The sequence below is a fragment of the Diaphorina citri genome, unplaced genomic scaffold (assembly GCF_000475195.1).
Source record: "Diaphorina citri unplaced genomic scaffold, Diaci psyllid genome assembly version 1.1 scaffold440, whole genome shotgun sequence".
Lineage (NCBI taxonomy): Eukaryota > Metazoa > Arthropoda > Insecta > Hemiptera > Psyllidae > Diaphorina > Diaphorina citri.
This window is the reverse complement of record NW_007377875.1, coordinates 59,023-81,522: the sequence shown is the minus strand read 5'-3', so window position 1 is coordinate 81,522 and position 22,500 is coordinate 59,023. Positions and strand designations below refer to the sequence as shown.

At 36.2% G+C, this 22,500-nt stretch overlaps 2 protein-coding genes across 2 annotated transcripts; both read right to left on the bottom strand.

Annotated features, from left to right (window-relative positions):
• Positions 1–743: 743 nt before the first annotated feature.
• Positions 744–4,463, bottom strand: LOC113467262. Its single transcript, XM_026823346.1, has 4 exons — positions 4,433–4,463; positions 3,061–3,206; positions 1,648–1,844; positions 744–970 (listed from the first exon to the last, which is right to left on the bottom strand). The coding sequence occupies exons 1-4, from the start codon at positions 4,451–4,453 to the stop codon at positions 744–746; spliced, it is 591 nt and encodes a 196-aa protein (XP_026679147.1). The 5' UTR covers positions 4,454–4,463.
• Positions 4,464–4,540: 77 nt separating this feature from the next.
• Positions 4,541–18,012, bottom strand: LOC103508851 (prohormone-2-like). Its single transcript, XM_026823350.1, has 10 exons — positions 17,874–18,012; positions 10,981–11,141; positions 9,209–9,298; positions 8,672–8,818; positions 7,432–7,516; positions 6,976–7,116; positions 6,409–6,500; positions 5,945–6,054; positions 5,415–5,511; positions 4,541–5,041 (listed from the first exon to the last, which is right to left on the bottom strand). The coding sequence occupies exons 2-9, from the start codon at positions 11,096–11,098 to the stop codon at positions 5,416–5,418; spliced, it is 879 nt and encodes a 292-aa protein (XP_026679151.1). The 5' UTR covers positions 11,099–11,141; positions 17,874–18,012; the 3' UTR covers positions 4,541–5,041; position 5,415.
• Between the last annotated feature and the right edge of the window lie 4,488 nt (positions 18,013–22,500).

The window sequence follows — 22,500 nt, the reverse complement described above, 5'->3', positions numbered from 1 at the left end:
ATGAAATTAATTTTCAATTTCTGCACTTATGGGATTGTGTTTGCATGTAGTATGTAGGTGGATGTTATGAGGAATTAAATTAAGGAGTAGGGTCGCACTGTGACACCAAGTCAAAAATGACTGAAAAACACAAACGATTCTCCATTATGCAATCTTTAAGACTGTTTATCTTCCAGATACCAACAATACATGACGTTACTTGACTTCAGTGATTTGGCTTGTCAGTAACCGTTGATGCTGTATTCAACGTCGCAACCGCTGGCGTTGGGTTTAACTAAAACAGGATTCTTTTGAGTCAGACTTTCATTTCATTTATTTTTCATCTCTTTGTGGTTGGAATGTAAAAGGTGTTAGGGATTTACAGGGGTTCTAGAACTCTCATCTCATGTGTAATAGGAGAACAAGCTTTTCTTTCTCGATTTATTTACAAAGCTTTGAGAGGTGTAGGTTGAAAGCTGTAGAATGGAAAAAGAATGTGACCTAGACCTTTACTCTTTATGCAACGGTTACGAGTATGTGCTACGAGTATTATGCAAATACGTTGTAAAGCTGGTTGCCCTTTATGCATATGATTACGTTTTTTATATTTCCTCTATGTTACAGGGAACTATGTTTGGACATACCTTCCAACCTACAACTTACAAGATAACTAGAAAGTATTGGAATAGATGCAAATTTTCGAGCTCATTAGAAACTCATGCCATATTGAAGAAGAAGAAAGAAAAAACAATAATCATGTACTCTCAATACACAAATGGCAAAGTTGGATATCGATCCAAGTCATCTTGGGTTTGGAACATGGAGCTGGATGATGTGTTGCTGTGGAACAAATTCTTCTCGGTGGGATGAACACGTTTGTTTTTCCTGTCGGATATGTTGTAGTGAATCAACTTGACGCTCCAATATGCCAGCTCTACCAGAGTAAGGATGCTGAAGCCCAGAAACAATCCAGCAATACCGCCAAAAGATACTGAAAAGAGAAGAAAACGTTGAAACGAAGGACAAAGAAGGTAGGTAATGTCCCTTGTTCCTCAGTCCGACCATTCACTATCAGGTAGACCTGACAGGTCGCCTGAGAGACTTATTATTGCCACACACTATGAGGTAGACCTGTTCAGGCCTAACTGTCAGGTCTACTTGATAGTGAATGGCCGGCCTCAGAAATTTTCTAATTAATCAAAAGGGCAAAATTGGAGAGCTTACAGGCTCACTCATCTTTCTTAAACTAAAATTTTGGTGATAATACGTTGAAAATAATCTGACAGTTAAAGTTAAAGATGACACAAAAAATACGAGGGTCCTTTCTCCTCAACTAAATCTTATGACTGCGTGTCAGATATAGCTCAGTCTGCTAAACTATTATGTATTACTATGATGACTATGGGTATATTTCATTACACTATTAAGGAGCGCGGCAGCGCCCCGCCAAGGCAAGAAAGTTTGACAGCGTTACTAGAGATATACGGCACAGACCAAGTAGCCGTTTTCAGGCAAACATGCGAAAATAACGATCGATGATTTGATTATTTATTGAAAGAAATTAGAATGCGTTAAATAGTTCAGTTAACGGGACGCTAATTTTGGTTGCAAAAACTTTTTAGTTTTGAGGGAAAGGCAAAATGAAAATATCCCAAAAAAGGAAAAGACTTACCCTCACCCCCTGCACCCCCGTCACATTGTTAGCATTTGGAATGCGTTGCGTATCATCAAATTTCTTCACATACACTACCAGACCTGTGGAGGAACCTGCTCCACTGTTCCTTCTCAGCATACATTCGTCCGTGATTCCACTGCTGGCGTAGCGGTGTGTTCTCAAGTTGGTCAGATCTTCACTCGTAAGCATACTGAAAGTAAAGACGGTGAAGGGGTTGTTTTGAAAGTTTGGGCCAAAATCACCAAATTGTAAACTAGGATGCCTCCAACATAACCAACTTGGGTAACTATTCAGAATCTACGACAATGAAAAAGACAGAGCTTTTTTGTGTTCAACCTAACCCTATAATAACACAGGTCACTGCTCAAATAGTGAAAGCTCCTTTTTGTGTTTAACCTAACCCTATAATAAGACTGGTCACTGCTCATATAGTGAAAGCTCCTTTTTGTGTTTAACCTAACCCTATAATAAGACTGGTCACTGCTCAAATAGTGAAAGCTCCTTTTTGTGTTTAACCTAACCCTATAATAACACTGGTCACTGCTCATTTGTGACAACTCCTTTTTGTAGTGATTTTCCATTGACGAGACTTCTGAACAAGTACCCGAACTTCGCCTGGCGTACTCTCCTATCCTCAGATTACATCTAGAATCGATGATACTAAAATATGTCTGATCATCTGATGGTACGACAAGATTACACCTAGAATCGATTGTACTAAAAATTTGTCCGATGTTACGACAACATTCCAGCGTTACATCATTTTGATCACGTTATTTTCCTGTGCGTCCCCCCTCCCCTCCCTTACATCTCCATCGACGTCAACCACTTTGAAGCCATTTATTTCCACCGCAAGACAATTCCAGCTTGCCAGCGTAAACTTCCCTAGTGTTGAACTTTCGAAAGCAATTAAATTTTCAACGTATACGCAATCATCTCGGAAAGGAGCGCTTTTGAAGTTGAAACCACCGAATGCCTTAATTGAAAACGACGACCGACAAGACAAGGCTTTGAAAATTGTGGGCCCGAGGCGGGGGTGTTCATAGGGTCAAAGTCAAAATACAGCTGATAAATGGAGAAAACAAGAGAAGGAACAAAAATAGTTGTTTTCTCTTCCCTCTCTCTGACCCCCTCCCCTTATACGCTTTATCTGTCGTGACGTCCCGTCCCCTAAGGGCGCTATAAAAAGTTTAGAGGAATGTCAAAAATGGAGTTGAAGAACATGAAAATGAAAATATTTCTGTAGATAGTGTAGATTCATTTGTATAAAATTGAGCCATAGCCTAGAGATCAAAGGAAAAATGACTCTGATATCCCTCAAGGGGAAATTCCTCGGCCATCGATCGATTGGGGGAGTGTGGCTTCTCTTCCGTAAAAAAAGGAAGAAGGAAAAAAAAACATCTCACCAGTGTTGATTGTTGACGGACGTCAAAGAATTGAACGAATAGCAAAATCCTTCTTCCGACCTCTGCAGTTGAAACAGCTCGCAGCAGTCGAAAATCTTTCCGATCCAGTGACATTCCAAGAACAATTCCTCACATTGAGGCATAACCTGGACAGAAAATAAAAATGTAAAACACATAGACGACGAACTGCTCAACTATTGTGTTGCCAATTGACACTTAAGAGATATTGTATCGAATGAAGATCCCTTCCTGGGATTGGTCCAATGGTTACGCTCTGCTTATGAGGGTGCCATGGCTAGCCTACATATATATATAACAATCTTTTATTAGACGAACTGCTCAACTATTGAGTTGCCAATTGACACTTTAGAGATATCGATTAAAAGTTTAAAAGTCTTAGTGATGAAAATGGAACACAATATCCACGTGTAGAAGTACTTGGAAAACAGACAGACAGAGATAACACGAGTTTCCATCTACTTCCTGCAGAAAACTTTCGAGAAAACTCAAGATTTTTGTGAAACAAATCCCTCTCGAAATTTTCATTTGCTGAGGAGATTTGATTTGTTTTTGATATGGTACGTTTCATTTTGTCATGCCCAGGACCACTGTCCAAGTTTAAACTTAGGTTAGCTCTTGGATCAAGCAATTTGGTTGATTTTGCCTTTTTAGCTAGATTATTTAATCTAAGATTTAAACTTGGTACCGGCCATTACAGGTGGAGACAGAATGTTTCATGCCGGGATTGCAAACTTTCGAGAAAATTCAAGATTTTTGTGAAATAAAGTCACATAGTAAATTTCCCATGAAAAACATGAATACAGTCTTTGTTCTTATAAGTTCTGCGAATGCGTTAATATTAATAAGAATTCAAAGTAAAAAGCCAAAAGGTACATTAGGTATCTATAAATAGGTAAGTCATCCTACTTGTCCCATACTCACAATTTATCAATCTCGTGGGTTCATGTGGGAAGATATCTTCAATCAACTCAAAGTATTCAATCCTAATGACAAGGTATAGGAAATGTTTCCAGTGTAAGATTATTTTCACTCCTACACACAAAAATAGGTAAACGTATTTTTCTATAGTTTTCCACATAGGTTCTTAGCGAAAATAATATAGAGACTTATATTTTAGAAGATTGATTTTTTCTGCATGGAGGAGATTTTTCAAGAAATTTGCAAAAATAGGCATGTTGGAATATCTTTTTTATTTTGGGTAACGAGGGTAGGTATCTCTTGCAACAGGAGTTTCAAATTTCAACCTACCAACGCAACGCCTCAATATTCCAATAAATTATTATCGTCCTCACATAAGGCTTATTGAATTTTATAAATACATTAATTTCTTCTATGAGATGGGTTTGTTTACCTTGATCATAAAGTCAGTCATATTAATAGAGGCCAAGTCCTTCAGGACGGTATTATTGGTTAAGTAGAAGTTCATTCTGTTATACCAGGGATGTTGATATTTTAATTAAAATACTTAATAAAAAATAGATGCTATGTAAAAATAATAAATTCTTATTGACAGGTAGAATTAAAGACGAGAACAATAGGTAGATGGAGACACACCTATGCAACTCTGTTCATATTAGATAAATAATGCTCTCCAATTCAAACAAATATTTGGAATGAATTAAATTAAGGGGTACTTAGGTAAGAAAAGAATATCCAAGTAGACAATATAAATATTTAAAGATTTGTAAATAAGTTTTAAAATTTAGTTTCCAATATTTACTTAATTAAGATTTACTTAAGGTCTTATTATAATTATAAATAATGTAAATAATAAAAAATAAACAAGGTAACTTCAAATCAAATCTCACATCAAAACAAACAAGTAGATAAAGGTAATGCAATAACATCGTTTAATGAGTTAAATACTCCCTTACATATAAATTATTTTAAAATAATAGAACAGTCATGCATATTCCCGCGACGTGTTTTCACCATTTCACATAGTTGTTTCCTTTCTCTCCTGAAAATAGAAAGAAGAAATGACACCTTATTTAAATCAGTTATTTGTGCCCTGTTGTACAGTTTCGCTACGGAAATCAATCAATTTTATTAATAAAAATGTACCAATGTACGGTTTTGGAATGCCAATGTCACTCTTGCCAAATTATTAAATAGGCCATCAGGCGCCTTGGGCCAGTCACTCACTCTCAGGTAGGCCTGACGACAGGTACACCTGATCAGGTCTACCTGATTGTGTGTGTCTGCTCATCAGGTATTAGGTAGACCTGACAGACGGACATTTTCAGCCGTACCTGTCAGGTCTACCTGATACTGAGTGGCTGGCCTTAGAGAACGTTTATCATTCACAAAAAATCGAAGTTTTATATGCTCACCTTAAAGGACATATCGTCTGATCAAAGGAATATTATCTTCTCTCACAGCTGGCGTGTTTGCTAGTAGATCAGAGAGGACTTTTACTTTATCTCCCTCCTGAAACACACAAAATGTTCATTTAGTCACTTTGGTTTTAAATTGCTGATATATTATTTGTGGTCCTACTAACATATCAAGTTTACATAAAATAAAAAAAAAAAAGAAGAAAGGAGGCGAAGGAGGACAAATGGTGTAGGACTGTAGGGAGTGGTAACAAAGGCGCTCGCCTGGTAAACAGGTGAGCGTGGGTTTAATTCCAACCGGGGCATTTTATTTTATCCTCATTTATTTGAGACTTTGATGACAGAGCTCTGAGGGGACTGAGGGTTAGGTGGTAGAGAACGACTCCTGATTATAAAAATGGAGAGATCTTTCTGATTATAAAAATGGAGAGATTTTCCATAAAATAAAAATAAAAAAAAATCGAACTCAAGTGGTAGTTATAATTCTGCCCTTCGCGTGAAAACTTGTACACTTGTAAAGTATGTACCTTGTTTTGTTTTGCTTGATGTAACAGAGCAGGCGTCCACTCAGGATAGGCGAAATCTTGACTGATGAATTTATGGGAAGGTAGCTTGATAGGCCCGTCCAACCATCCACCTGTGGTAACATAGAAGAGGTGAATATAGACCTAAAATGGCAAAGTCATTTCATGACGGGCTATATGGAGGGTTAAGTAGAAATCAGGTATGTCCAGACGTGATTGAATTTGTCCAATGAGATCGTTCACAAGCAAATATTTCACCTTGAGTTCTAGATACCTATCATTTCTAGTCCTTTGGCACAATTTTTGCAGATTTATTTATTTGACGAGTCTTTTTAAGATATTTCATCTCCAACGAGTTCCAGTGGTTTCTATGAGTAAAATGTTGATTGGTATCAAATGCTGGGAATGGACTACTATGAGGTCATTTTCCTCAAAATTTTCTATCATAAAATGTAAAACAAGCTTACTTTCTCTTAAATCTTCACCATCTGAAATCTCGTTGTTTTCATCATCCTCAGGGTCCAGCTTTCGGTGATCGTATGGGAAGTTCATGAATTCTCTGGCAAACCAAAGAGAAAAACAATTAAAATAGCTACATCGAGCTTTCGTAAGGAAAAGGTCGAATATTGAAAAATGGGATATTTTACAGTGCCTTTCGCTTTCTGTTTATAGCATTGACTTCTGTCGAGGAAAATTTGGCGTTAGTTTACAGAAAGTATACATTTTCTTGGAAAGTATTTCTTTGGTGAATTCGATCGTAAAGGAACCTAATTTTTTGTGGTCATTCTCAGAGCTATTTCATGGTTTCAATTTTTGTTGAAGTTAAAACTTGGTAATTAGTAAACTTGTTCATTGGATGATTAGTTCTTGGTTCCCTACCTTTGTTGATATTCTGGGTACTTGGGGTTGTTTTTTCGTTCTGACTCCCAGAGGGCAAGAAGAGCAAACAAATCCTCTGGATCGATTTCCAAATGATGTTAAAACTTGGTAATTAGTAAACTTGTTCATTGGATGATTAGTTCTTGGTTCCCTACCTTTGTTGATATTCTGGGTACTTGGGATTATTTTTTCGTTCTGACTCCCAGAGGGCAAGAAGCGCAAACAAATCCTCTGGATCGATTTCCAAGTCTCGTTTTGCTCTGGATGGACTACGGGCTGATCGGAATACTCGGGAACTGAAATTTGAAAAAAGAGGAAGTTAATTTAAGAGGTTTGATAGAGGGAACTGTAACTGCCAAGGTCTTATCGTCCCGAAATCGAAGAGAGAAGGAAGACAGGATAGGAGAAAGCCAACCGTTTCCGAGAACGAACATTATCCTTTCAGGATAAAATCCGCCCCAGGCGGGAATCGAACCCGCGGTCTAGAGCTAACAAGGCCGACACGCTACCAACCAAGCTAACTAGGCGGGCTTACTTGATAAATACCAGAAAAAGAAGAATGATTGCCAATTTTCTGGCGGGATATGTAACGATCTAGTAGTTTTACTTACTTTCGACTCAATTGATTGCGGGCAGGATATGAACTTCGTTTCCTTCGTTGTCCTAGGTATCTGCTGTAGTCGTTGAAGTAAGCGTCTGAAATACAATATCGTTGCAGATATGGAAGTTATACCAAACTAATCAGGATTACACGACTAATTCTGTGGAAATATGCGGTCATAGTGCCTAGGTATAAAATGTTCTTATGTGAAAGAAAATTCTAAACTTCAGCCGATAACCGTCATAGTCTCGCTAGATCCACCTGTGGTTGAATCTCAATCTTCTACACTGAGTATCTTTAGATCGATACTGAGTGTAGAAGATTTCCGTGTCTATTATGACGAATACCATTAGAAGGAAGACAGGATAGGAGAAAGCCAACCGTTTCCGAGAACGAACATTATCCTTTCAGGATAAAATCCGCCCCGGGCGGGAATCGAACCCGCGGCCTAGTGCTTACAAGCAGACGCGCTACCGACTAAGCTAACTAGGCTGGCTTACTTGATAAATACAAGAAAAAGAAGAATGATTGCCAATTTTCTGGCGGGATATGTAACGATCTAGTAGTTTTACTAACACCAAGTACTACTTTGGCTTTACAACTTACTTTCTACTAATTTGGTTTTCTACTTACTTTCGACTCAATTGATTGCGGGCAGGATATGAACTTCGTTTCCTTCGTTGTCCTAGGTATCTGCTGTAGTCGTTGAAGTAGGCATCTGAAATACAATCGTAATACAATATCGTTGCAGATATGGAAGTTATACCAAACCAATGAGCGTTAAGGCACTTTCCCACGTAAACCTTCGGAAAAAAATCAGATGAAACTCTCGACAAGTTGGAAGCGGTTATAGTGCCTGGGTATAAAATGTTTTTCTGTGAAAGAAAATTAAAAAAATTCTCCCATATAACAGTCACGTCATAGTCTTGCTAGATCCGCCTGTGATTGAACCTCAATAACAGTCTAAAGATAGAAACACACTACCATCACGTCACGTCACGTGATCTCACGTAACTTGATACTAGTGTAGGTTTCCTGAACTAGATTACCTACAATATTATGGGAAAACTTTGAACTACATCTTTCTGACTCCCCATGAGCTCATGTGACGTGATAGTAGTGTACTATTATACTTTATACCTTGAACTTCTGTGTGCATATGATGAACACCATGGATACTACCTCAATAAAGGCACTTGCGTTGAGGTGTAGGATGGCACCGGGCAGTCTCTTTTCCCGACAGTATTTACCTGGGATGTGGTTGTACAGATAAGCATTCTGTCTGAAGGGAAGTGCGCGGGGTGGCTCAATATCCAGGTCATTGTCTCTCATTAAAGGCATTAGAGGGACGGGATAGGGGGAGATCTCATCCAGGGATTGAGTATCCTCAATGTCTCCTGAAATATTCGAATTCCAATAATTGTAATAGCTGTTTTTCCATGTTTAACATTTTTTGTATGGTAAGATAGATAGATGTCTATTAAGGTGGATCCACACATAGTCGACGGCCTTCGATCGATGGTCAATCGACTATGTGTGGACACACCTCTACACGTAAGAAAGAAAGTAAATCCAAAGTTTTCAATTTTAGATAAGTTTCACAGTCGAATCACTCCAACTAAAGTCGTTTCTATTTTTTTTTTTCTTCCCCCAAGAGTTCACCATTGACCCACCACCTCTTCTAAAATGTTCCAACTAATGAAATTATATGTACAATTTTTTTGAGTGCTGTAGATTGGATTGATACCTACTTAAAGACTTATGGTAGCACCTATCTTGTTACCTACCTCTTTTGTCAGCTCGAGCATAGTTGTTTCGCCCATCTCCTGCTCTGTTCTGTTGATTTCCAAACATGATTACTTCCTGCGCTCTTTTCACTGGAAACAAAAGTTCATCACGTAGGTACTTTTATTAAACTTTTCAAGTTCAGGGTTTTAAAATTCAGCGATTATAGTGCCGTGGTATAAAATGTTCTTTTGTGAAAGAAAATGCAAAACTTCTTCATCGTGATGGTTTCGATAGATCCGCCTATGGTTGAACCTCAATCTGATATTTAAAGGTCGTAAGCTGTGTCCACAGGTCCACACATAGTGGACCACATTGATCGACGAGGTGAATCTATGTTGTCGAAGCAGTGTGCGGTTTCAGTCGACTATGTGTGGACACTGGACATGGACATAGTTTTAAACTTCCTTGTCTATTATGACGAATATGTTGTATCATGAATACTACCTCAATAAAGGCACTTACGTTGAGGTGTAGGATGGCATCGGGTAGTTTCTTTTCCCGACAGTATTTACCTGGGATGTGGTTGTACAGATAAGCATTCTGTCTGAAGGGAAGTGCGCGGGGTGGTTCAATATCCAGGTCGTTGTCTCTCATTAAAGGCATTAGAGGGACGGGATACGGGGAGATCTCATCCAGGGATTGGGTATCCTCAATGTCTCCTGAAATATTCGAATTCCAATAATTGTAATAGCTGTTTTTCCATGTTTAACATTTTTTGTATGGTAAGATAGATAGATGTCTATTAAAGTGTGTCCACACATAGTCGACGAGTCTGAAGGGAAGTGCGCGGGGTGGTTCAATATCCAGGTCGTTGTCTCTCATTAAAGGCATTAGAGGGACAGGATACGGGGAGATCTCATCCATGGATTGGGTATCTTCAATGTCTCCTGAAATATTCGAATTCCAATAATTTATTGTAATAGCTGTTTTTCCATGTTTAACATTTTTTGTATGGTAAGATAGACGTCTATTAAGGTGGGTCCACACATAGTCGACGGCCTTCGATCGATGGTTAATCGACTATGTGTGGTTTGTTCATTCTTGGTTTATTAAGGTCCTTCTTACCTTTGTTCATTCTTGGTTTATTAAGGTCCTTCTTACCTTTGTTCATTCTTGGTTTATTAAGGTCCTTCTTACCTTTGTTCATTCTTGGTTTATTAAGGTCCTTCTTACCTTTGTTCATTCTTGGTTTATTAAGGTCCTTCTTACCTTTGTTCATTCTTGGTTTATTAAGGTCCTTCTTACCTTTGTTCATTCTTGGTTTATTAAGGTCCTTCTTACCTTTGTTCATTCTTGGTTTATTAAGGTCCTTCTTACCTTTGTTCATTCTTGGTTTATTAAGGTCCTTCTTACCTTTGTTCATTCTTGGTTTATTAAGGTCCTTCTTACCTTTGTTCATTCTTGGTTTATTAAGGTCCTTCTTACCTTTGTTCATTCTTGGTTTATTAAGGTCCTTCTTACCTTTGTTCATTCTTGGTTTATTAAGGTCCTTCTTACCTTTGTTCATTCTTGGTTTATTAAGGTCCTTCTTACCTTTGTTCATTCTTGGTTTATTAAGGTCCTTCTTACCTTTGTTCATTCTTGGTTTGTTAAGTTCGGCGTGCTTGACATCTTCAAGTAATGTACTGGGTAGGGCATACACAGTGGCAAAGATGAGAACCAAACAGAATCCTTGTAGCAAGGTCATGGTCTTGAAACGAGCAAATAGTCTTACCTTTGTTCATTCTTGGTTTATTAAGGTCCTTCTTACCTTATTCCACTGCCTTCTTACCTTTGTTCATTCTTGGTTTATTAAGTTCGGCGTGCTTGACATCTTCAAGTAATGTACTGGGTAGGGCATACACAGTGGCAAAGATGAGAACCAAACAGAATCCTTGTAGCAAAGTCATGGTCTTGAAACGAGCAAATACAGAAGTGTTGGTAAGAAGAGATCTGTCAAAAATAATGTTAATCAGACTAGTGGATTAGTTGATGGATTTCACCAACTTGATAAGGAGAACCAAAAGGCAGATATATTGTGCAGAACTTCAAAGATATTGTGCATATATTGTGCAGAACTTCAAAGATATTGTGCATATATTGTGCAGAACTTCTGCCTTTTGGTTCTCCTTATCAAGTTGACCCACAGAACTTATATTGACTGCTGAAACCCTCCAAGAGATGATTTCACCAACCTTCTTTTTAGCCTCTAACAGCTCTGTTAAGTCTATACAAATCAAATGGAACTTAACAGGACTTCTAAGGACTGAAAAAATAGGTGTATTTTTCTTTAGGAAAACTTTCAAAAACAGAACCGGTTTCCTATCTTGGAAACTGAAATGGCGCCTGTACTAAACCATAGGAAATCCAAGATGGAGCTTAATGCCCGAAAGTTTCCCGAGAGGAAAATACACCTACTTCAGACTAGTCACTAGTCTGTATTTCAGACTAGTCACTAGTCTGTATTTCAGACTAGTCACTAGTCTGTATTTCAGACTAGTCACTAGTCTGTATTTCAGACTAGTCACTGGTCTGTATTTCAGACTAGTATTGTTTCACTCCCAAAAAAACGGCAATATGTGATAGTGAAGACTGAAAAATAACAAAAATGGGGTGTACATTCTGGACTCTGAACCAAAGACGGGAATTTTCGTTAGAAAAGTTCCCCAGTTGAATGGAAAGTAATAGTCGATCACAAAGTTAAATCTTTGGAAAGTAAATTTAATAATGAAAACATTGCAGCTGATATTGCAGGCTGGATATTAATGCTTTTGAAATGCCAGGTTAAAGTTAAAAAAAAAAAAAAAAAAATACATAACCCAATACGTAGAACAAAGAAGTTAAGCTTTCTCAGTTCATCATATTCATGTTGGTTATTAGAAGTAGAAGTTCCCATATTAATAATGGTATAATCATACTCATCCCTCCTCGCACAACGCATACATTGCATGTTAAAGTTTATTTTTCATTTCCCCATACGCGGTAATACCTACTTAATTCAAAAGGAAAAATTGAAAAACCCCTGTGGTAACGTTTTCATAACTTTCTACATACTCCCACACACATTTTTCCTCTTAGTGTGTTCTAATTTCTAAAGTTAACATTTTTGAACTCAGCGAATAATACCGTGAATAATAATAATTATTATATGGATAGTTGAAACTCAGTTGCGTCACATTTTTACTTTCCTTATCCTATAGGAAGGAAAGTAATGTAATCGGGTCAAATTTTCGATGATCAGTTTTTAGTGCCAAAACACGTTTTGAGGTCCCTAGAGCCTAAATCCAGAGTTTCAGCCATTGGTCCGTGTGTGTGTCTGTCTGTCTGTAAACATATATCTCGAAACGGTAAGAGCTAGAGACTTGAAATTTGGTATGTAGCTGTCAAATGTGACAAGGATGCGACACGAAACTTTTGGTTAAGATGGTTGCTGCGCTTGGCGGTATTGTGACCGCTTTTGGACAGATTTCGACCGATTTTGACTCAAAACATTTGGTTGAGATGGTTGCTGCGCTTGGCGGTATTTTGACCGCTTTTGGACAGATTTCGACCGTTTTTTGGCGGCGTTAGAGATATTGTAAAAGTTAGGGTAAAAGAACACTCAAATAAGCATCATTCAATAGGATAAGGAAAGTCGTGTGATCTTCACACTAGCTTAGTGTGTTCTAATTTCTAAAGTTAACATTTTTGAACTCAGCGAATAATACCGTGAATAATAATAATTATTATATGGATAGTTGAAGCTCAGTTGCGTCACATTTTTTGTATTTTGGTTCATTATTGGAGGACTCAGTGAAAGAGAAAAACTCTAAAGTTACCATTTGAGCTCATTGAACAATATCTGGATAGTTGAAATAGAGACGAGTCACATAGTCTGAAACTCTGATTCGTTATTATACGAGTCAGTGAAAAGAGAAAAAACTCAGGCGAAGATAATACCCCGTTTATTGGGACATTTACTTTTTTGATTGGACGAAAGCTTTTGACTTTGAGAAAAACGTGACTTTTGTATGAAAAGTTTGCCCCAAAATGAGAGCGAGCTTTTTTTTACTGAGTCTTTTTCTTTGGCCAAATTTAATTTACTTTCTTGTGTTCTTATCCACTCCTCTTTCCCTTCTGAAAATTTCTCTTTTTACGTCATAATACCAGCAAGGTTTTGATGAATAGAATATGACGCTTGTATATTTCCCCCCCCCGCCTTTCTTCTTTGCAACTTTCGTAAATATTCTATTTAACTTTCTCCCAACTTTTTTTTTTCTTTTAGGAAAAAATTATGTTCCACGAAAAAGTAGAAGAAAAACACCCAACTTTTGTTTTGAATTTAAAATGAAATTTAAAGCAACAGAGATGTTTCTTTGGAAAAAAAGACGGGGTAATAATAATGTTCTTATTATTTACAAAATCTTTGGGTCTTTCGCTCCTTCTAATGTCTGGAAAGTTATCCCCTTCAAATTTAACTTCTAGGAAAAAAAAAGGCTTAAGTAACTCAGTTTATGGAGGTATCGACCTAAAACTAAACATCAAAGACTTTCTTTAAAACTTTCTCATGTTCCGGCAAGAAATTTATGTAAAATTGAAACAAGAAATTTGATATTAAAATTATGGTGCCTGAAACAAACATTTAAATGTCATATTACACTTGGTGTGAGAGGGAAAAAGAAAGAAGGAAGAGAGAGAAAGAGCCTCACAGAGTCAGGCAAAATATTGTAATTACATATGTGGAAGATGAAAATGGTAAATTTGTGACATATCGTGTAGGAGGAGAATTGATTTATAAATTTCATTATTCATCTCCTTGCTGTAATGTTCATTAAAATAGACCAAAGTTCATAGACGTCACGATTTCAACTTTTCCAACTTTCATTAGGTACCTACCTAGCTATTCACGAGCCTAAAATGTCACTCAGACATGAAAGAAGTCCTCTAAAAATACTGAAAAGTTTGCTTTTACACAAATTTTTCAATATGGTTTGGCTGTAACCGTATTGTTCCAGCATTTTTTAGCTTCCACGCCACGTTTGAAACTTTAGTTTGCTTCAGAAACCTAATAAGGGTGAAATGCAAAGTTTTCCTTGTGAAGTTTTAAATATTTATAATGGTGTAGTTGCCTACTTGTATGTACCTGTGTGACTTGAAGGGACGTAAATAACAGCACCTATTCTGTTTGTGTTATAGGTTATGGAAGCACTTAGTATCTCCTGGAGTAAGCAGTACTCGGTTATTGTAGGTAAGTACCTTCACCTCCTCTCTGCAATGAAATAACCTCATTTTTATTCCACCATCAGAAAGAGAAATACTAAAAGAACCTTAAAGAGAAATACTAAAAGAATCTTTAACGAGATGTGAGAATGACAGTGAATGTTGAAAAGCACTTTACCATTTCCATAGAATTTCAATTCTTTACTTTTTTAACAGTAGGGAACAAAGCAAGAAAATAAATAGACTATTTTTTGTTTATTTTTCAATTTTTGTTTTGTAATTAATATTCTCGGGCATGACGGCTTTGTTTAGATGGGAAAGTGTATGCAAACTCCACCAATCAAGAAAGAATAAAATTACCTATGAGGTTGTCAAATTTGTGATAAAACTTGATACCTTGTGTTGATTACTTTCTATTACATAAGTATTAGAAGCCCATACTCGTACTATGTTATGTAATGAGAAGGTCTTGGAATAGGTTCAAATTTTCAAAACCGGGAAATGGGTGGAGTTGTATCCTATTTTTTCCAAGCGTCCTGAAATTGTCCTTGACACTCTATTTTGGTATGTCTTCCATTGTTCTTCCTTTTATTAAAGTTAAACAGACTTTATCTATGTATGTACATAAATGTTCAATATGAGAAGAGTATTTCTTCCTCAGAAAAGTCTCTAATAGATAAGGTAAATAGAAATTCCTTGTATTCCCTGCAGCAGTTTCCGTTTTTATTGTCTCATTTAAGCCGAGCTTACAAATACATTCAGCTGAAATCTGAAATTTCATTTTCAACTGAAGTGAAGCTTTTTCGGGATTGGGTATTATTTTCTGCTCATTGAATGGTATGGGAAAATAACTCCATGTTCAGAAAATGGATTTTTGATCGAACTTTGGGGATCTCATTTTGGTTGACTGCCATTAAATCTTTTCAAGATTCTTTAGGGTATCTACATTATCTGCTGAAATTTCTGTGGTAGGACGTAAAGCCAGATTTACCAAACAATCTACCTATGTATGTAGGTATAGTTGGAAGTGGACTTTGTTCGTCTTCAAAATTTACACTTGGATATCATGTTCATTTTATTATTATTATTATTTTTTCAGATCTTTCTAATCAGCTTTCCTGGGGCTCGCAGTTCCTTACCCCATTTCATGACAGGCTTCCACAGTTTTATTTAAAAAAAAAAAAAAAACGAGGTTTGGTTTGTGCTTTTCTTGTAATGAAATTGGCTTGGATAATTTCCACCATTTGGACAAATGCCCTGTTTGTATGTTGTAAGGACATACATACTCTTGTTTGAATCTCCAAAGTACCCACTCTTGACTTCTTGATTCTAGATAAGCGGACATAAAACCCTTCACAATATTCAACGAACCATGTAAACTCATCTTATTTTTACCTGGAAAGCTTCTATTCTGTCTCTCATTTTCTTTTTGTTCTTTCTTCCTTTTGTGATTTTTCCCCCGGTTAGACATCTTCTTTGTTCGGAGTACAATTCTTTTCTTAATTCAATTTTCCTTCCAGGGGTAATACAATATTATTATTTTCATGTCATAATTCTATTAAGCTCTCAGTTTACTTTTTATTCTGCTTTTTTCCCGTTGTTGCTTGATCTTGTGACATTGTTGACTTTTTCTAAAGGTTGTTCATGTCTTAATTCTATTAAGCTCTCAGCTTACTTTTTATTCTGCTTTTTACCCGTTGTTGCTTGATCTTGTGACATTGTTGACTTTTTCTAAAGGTTGTCGTTGACGTCTATACCGTCTTATGTCTGATAGATGTGACAACATTATGTAGAAGTCAGCTTCATGTCTTAATTCTATTAAGCTCTCAGCTTACTTTTTATTCTGCTTTTTACCCGTTGTTGCTTGATCTTGTGACATTGTTGACTTTTTTCTAAAGGTTGTCGTTGACGTCTATACCGTCTTATGTCTGATAGATGTGACAACATTATGTAGAAGTCAGCTAAGGAACTCTCTGTCCATCGTGATACTGGTAGCTATTTTCATTGTATTCTAAACTGTCACACTGTCAGAACAAGCGCTATTGCAATAATAGTAATATTGCAGACAGCGACGCGACATTAGCAAGTTGAACGCACCAGTTCCGTACGGATCACGGAAGTTAAGCAACATTGCACGTGGTTGGCATCTAGTTGGGTGACCACCTGGGCAATTATTATAAGTAAGAAAAAATGATAAAAACAATCTTTTTACAAAATATTTCAACAAAGGGGCGGAATTTATGCCTGAGGCATTCCCTTCCATCCAACATCACAGACCTGCGATTACTCTTCAGAAAATGTTTTAGTTTTGTTTGTCTTTGGATTATAAATTTTGCATTAGATTATTCTGTCAGCTTTTCTACTTACGATTGTATTTAGCGATGCACTCCAATTGTTGTGAATTACAAATCGGGACTCGATTATCTGGAAAAGGTTCATCAAAAAGAGACTTGAGTGTACGGAGTACGGACACATGTACAATTGTACATACTTGATGGTCTTTCTAGCCGCTGCGCACTGTTTAGAACATTAGCTGGCCATTCTATGTGTTGTTATTCTGCACTATCCAACGTACCACAGGTGATATTATAAGGATAGACTACCAATTAACAAGCGGGGCCCGTCCCTCCGGGAATTTTTCGATCTTGGGTAAAGAAAATCAGTATTTACTTACCTACCTAAAAAAATCCCCCAAAAAACAGTTTTTTTTTTTTTGTTTTTTGGCTTTATGGTTTTCTGGACAAAATTTGCACCACCATTTTCGTGTTCCTGGTAAAAAGACCTTTAATTTGATATATAGGTCGACCAGGTTTGGATAAGTCCTTCTATGGGGACAGACAGACCGACCGACAGACCGACAGACCGACAGAGTGACAGACACCGAAGCGAATACAATAGTCCGTCCCTTATACCTTTTTATTACTATTGTAATAATAAAGGAAGGACGGACTAATAAAAAACGTTTTACTAATATTTTTTTTCTGAAATTTGAATTTTTTTTTTTTTTTTGAATTTGAATAAGATTTCTTTATTTTTTAATATTTAGGTACAAATAAAGCATCTCCTAGGCTGATTTCAACCTCTGAGGAGATGGTTCTTCTTCCTCTTCATTGGTTGCTTATATATAACAGAAATTTGATAGTTGTTGAGGTGTCATGACTGTCATTTCCTTTTTCTTCTTGAATAGGTATTTTTTATACAACATCATTTGTTCAAGTAATAAACTTGGAAATGTGCGTACCTTACCTACATACATATCTAAAATTAATTAAATTTTATATTAAGACCGCAGACTAACATGTTAAAATTGATATGGGACGTCCTGCCCTGGCAACCTGGAATTTTGTTTCACAAAAAAATTCAAAAAATAAAATTCTTTTTAAATTGGCCTCTAAAAAAATGAAAAACAATAACTTAAAATTATAAAAAATTAAATAAGTATTCTTTCTTTTTTCCAATAAATAATCTAATATTGAAATAATTTACCTGGATTCAGACAAGACAGCACACCATACACGTTTGAAACTCGGTTCTGTTTTGCCTTTGCAAAAACATCGGGGGGGTCGATAAGAACGGGAACTTGCGCGCTCAAAGTCTGACCCCCTATCAAACAACGCCTCCTCTTCTCTTTATTTTAAAATGAAGAAAAAAGCATTGTCGTGTACCCTCCTACACAGGAGAATAATTTCAGAAAATCCCCAAGTACCTAACTAGTTTTGGATAAGGGTGGATTTCCAACTCGTGAGAACTACCTAGATGGATTTTATGCTTCACGGAGCTACTGGTGAAGACAATTGACAAACTTGGTAAACTAGAGATGCATTTTGCTCAACTTGTAAATTGTGATGAACTAAGCGTATTGTCGATGCATTTTGCATGATTAAAGCTGGAAAAGCTCAACAAGTTTTGACGGCAACAAGTTTGAAAATTCTAAAATTTCGGTATGTCTTGGAAATAGGAGTCAACAGGTGTTTTCCGTTCCTGAATTTCAATTTCTTTCGTTTCAAGAACCCTTTCGTACACTTGAAGAAAGAGATATTGAAAAGAAAGTAAAATAAAGAAAATGAGTATTTTTTTTTTTTATATATATAGGTCAAGTGTATTCATATTTAGGGTGGTACTTAGCTAAGCTCTTCTTAAAATAAAATTTATTTGTGTCTGACGATCTTAAATTTTAAAATGGACTCAAAATCTGACTAGCCCTGTATGGGATTCGTTTGTAGGTACCTATTATTATTTTCTTACTAAAAGGAATATAATATGTAATAAGGAAAGGTGAAAATAGATATGAATGAAAATAATAGAAAAAGGAACCTGATGACGTAAATAGCTGAGAAATCTCTTTACCTCCCTCCCTCTCTCTACCTCCCTCCTTTCCTTCCTCCGTTATAATGTGGCTGTGGCACGTTTTGGAAGTTTAAAACAATTCACCAGGTAATAAAGCTTTGTTTGAATAAATTTTCAGTTGTATTTATTTATTTATTTTTTTCGGTCAACTTGGGCCACAAAGTTTTAACTTTCATGTGTTCTTTTTGTGAGGTCAATACGTCTTTGTAAGTTGATTTTAACTGAGGGAGCCATATACCTTCCTTTATTGAGACCATTTTGCACCAGGACGATTGCAGGCCGTTATACCACGACTGGATTAAGACTGAGGACCTCGCTTCGTGTTTTGGCACTAAAAACTGACCATCGAAAATTTGACCCGATTACATTACTTTCCTTCCTATAGGATAAGGAAAGTAAAAATTGAAAATCATGAGAATTGTTAATTAAGATCCTTTGTGGCATGATTAGAAATCGATAGAATGTAGAATTTACCCTGCTGATTTGACTTGTTGATACCTTATGTAGATGCAATGGTGCATGTTACTATGTTTGCTAGGGTATTAAACGGAAAGCCAGACAATTTATACAACCTACGTATCTATTATCTGTTTCCTCACAGTTAGCATGGGTTTCCCCATTTAAAAAATCCATTGTTCGCTATAGAATGTCTTTGTATGTTACTATGTTTGCTAGGGTATTAAACGGAAAGCCAGACAATTTATACAACCTACGTATCTATTATCTGTTTCCTCACAGTTAGCACGAGTTTCCCCATCCATTCATCCATTGTTGTTCGCTATAGAATGTCTTTGTTCCTCGTCCGTTTTGTTTTTATCATTATCCATTTTCATCTCCACTCTCTTTTCCTCAGCTTCATTTTCTACGCTAGCAATCTCGATCAGTGTTCTTTCATTTGTATTCAAATTAAAAGACAAACAATTAAAGTTAATTGCTCCAGACTGAGTAAAAATGTTCGTTAGATTTTGTATCTCGTTTTCTTTATTCAATTTTGTATATCCATTTTCATCTCCACTCTCTTTTCCTCAGCTTCATTTTCTACGCTAGCAATCTCGATCAGTGTTCTTTCATTTGTATTCAAATTGAAAGACAAACAATTAAAGTTAATTGCTCCAGACTGAGTAAAAATGTTTGTTAGATTGTGCATCTCGTTTTCTTTATTCAATTTTGTCTTTTGTTTTGAGAGTGAGGCTAGAAGACGATACAGTCCTACTATGAGTGAAAAATGATTCAAGTACCTCCTGGAGTCTGCGGCGGTAAAACTTCGATTACTCTTCAGAAAATGTTTTAGTTTTGTTTGTCTTTGGATTATAAATTTCGCATTAGATTATTCTGTCAGCTTTTCTACTTACGTACTTACGATTGTATTTAGCGATGCACTCCAATTGTTGTGAATTACAAATCGGGACCCGATTATCTGGAAAAGGTTCATCTGTGTGCGAGTAGACTTGCACAGAGGAAACTTATCAGGATGATGATGAGCCAGCCAACTCTTGAGAAAAAGAGAAACAAAGGAACTTTCAGCATTGTTAATGTCTCTCCAATGCTGCAGGTCGCAAAGCTTCCATCATCCATTTATTGTGTTAAGCATACTTAAATGCTCGTCACAAATATCGTTCCCCAATTATTACACCTAGATAAATTTTATGACTTGACTTGGACTCGAATCACCAACTTCTAGATGCAAAGTCCAATGCGTTAGCCACTGCACCATTGGGGTTGGATAAATCAAATGTCCTCAGGCTAAAACAGCTGCAAGACACAATGGTTTGGCGTTTCGCGAGAAAGCCGGTAAACCAATATTCTGACGGATTTCACTTTTTTTTATCTTCTGATGGATTTCATTCATTTGTATAAAAATAAAGAAGACACTTTTCTTTTGTTTACTTATAGATATAGATTCTCGAGATCTCTCCCACACCACTGTTCCAGAAATCTTCGGATGGTTATGGGGTTGAAGTTAGAACATTTTCTCATCTATCCTGTAGCGACGTGAATGGAGAAATAAATCTTCAATATTTTTCTTCCCTTGCCAGAAGCATATTTCGTAATTGTAACTTAATTTAAGATTTCCTTTCCATACAGGGTGGTCTATTATCATAGACGTCACGATTTCAACTTTTCCAACTTTCATTAGGTACCTACCTAGCTATTCACGAGCCTAAAATGTCACTCAGACATGAAAGAAGTCCTCTAAAAATACTGAAAAGTTTGCTTTTACACAAATTTTTCAATATGGTTTGGCTGTAACCGTATTGTTCCAGCATTTTTTAGCTTCCACGCCACGTTTGAAACTTTAGTTTGCTTCAGAAACCTAATAAGGGTGAAATGCAAAGTTTTCCTTGTGAAGTTTTAAATATTTATAATGGTGTAGTTGCCTACTTGTATGTACCTGTGTGACTTGAAGGGACGTAAATAACAGCATCTATTTTGTTTGTGTTATAGGTTATGGAAGCACTTAGTATCTCCCGAAGTAAGCAGTACTCGGTTATTGTAGGTAAGTACCTTCACCTCCTCTCTGCAATGAAATAAGCTCATTTCCATTCCACCATCAGAAAGAGAAATACTAAAAGAACCTTAAAGAGAAATGCTAAAAGAATCTTTAACGAGATGTAAGAATGACAGTGAATGTTGAAAAGCACTTTACCATTTCCATAGAATTTCAATTCTTTACTTTTTTAACAGTAGGGAACAAAGCAAGAAAATAAATAGATTATTTGAAGTATTGTTTTTCAAGACCAAAGTTCCTTATTAATATTTGTGTTTTAAAACTTTGAAAACTCTCTTTGGTCCCGTGTCTATTGTCTTTCTCATGGATTTCATTTTGTTGTGCACAATCTCCACTGTTCAAATGGTGTTTTGAAAATGGGTACTTATGTCACAATAGTTGGGCACTTATGTATCATGGATTTCATTTTGTTGTGCACAATCTCCACTGTTCAAATGGTGTTTTGAAAATGGGTACTTATGTCACAATAGTTGGGCACTTATATTACAGATTACACCTACAAATATATGTAGATGTTTTACTTTTGTTGGACATCCTGTCACATCCACTAATATAGAGATGTTGTTTTTTGTAGATTATCTGTCACATCCACTAATATACATATATTAAATGTAAAATGTTTTACTTTTGTTGGACATCCTGTCACATCCACTAATATAGAGATGTTGTTTTTTTGTAGATTATCTGTCACATCCACTAATATACATATATTAAATGTAAATGTTCATACATATGTAAATGTTCTACTTTTGTTGGTTATTTTGTCGCGTTCACTAATATTGCTGTTTTACTTATGCTTGGCATTTTTTGTAGTAGGCAAATAAAATTGGCGTTTCAATGTACGGATATGGGTGCAATATGTCTTGGAAAAATAAGCACTTGGAACAAAAATGAAATAAAGTCCTTAAACATATTACTAGATTATTCTGTTTACTCGTTTCCTTTTCAAAATAAATATTGAAATTCTTGTGTAGGAGTTTCAGACTTTCTCTGTTGGTACGAATTTTTTTACGCTTGGTAAGTGTGCAGGAAATGTGATGCATTTATTTTTCAATTTATTTCCATGTACGAAGAGAAAAAACAGAGGCGTGCGTACATACCATATGTATTACATATGTGAAAATAAAGTTTTAACTTCAATATCGAACTTGTATTTACTTTATTTATTTACATGCCTCCAGACATTGCTATTAATCAAACGTGTGTAAGAGAGAGAGAGAGATGAAATAAAAGAGAAAAAATAAGGGCAATACATGT

Excerpts from the sequence above, each read along its gene's own strand:
- LOC113467262 (XM_026823346.1), bottom strand. The coding sequence starts at position 4,453 with ATGACTGACTTTATGATCAAG. Across the intron at positions 3,207-4,432 it reads TGACTGACTTTATGATCAAG|GTTATGCCTCAATGTGAGGA; the intron begins GTAAACAAACCC and ends TTTTCTGTCCAG. Across the intron at positions 1,845-3,060 it reads TCCGTCAACAATCAACACTG|TATGCTTACGAGTGAAGATC; the intron begins GTGAGATGTTTT and ends CTTTACTTTCAG.
- LOC103508851 (XM_026823350.1), bottom strand. The coding sequence starts at position 11,098 with ATGACTTTGCTACAAGGATTCTGTTTGGTTCTCATCTTTGCCACTGTG. Across the intron at positions 7,117-7,431 it reads CGCAATCAATTGAGTCGAAA|TTCCCGAGTATTCCGATCAG; the intron begins GTAAGTAAAACT and ends TTCAAATTTCAG. Across the intron at positions 5,512-5,944 it reads ATCAAGCAAAACAAAACAAG|GAGGGAGATAAAGTAAAAGT; the intron begins GTACATACTTTA and ends TGTGTGTTTCAG.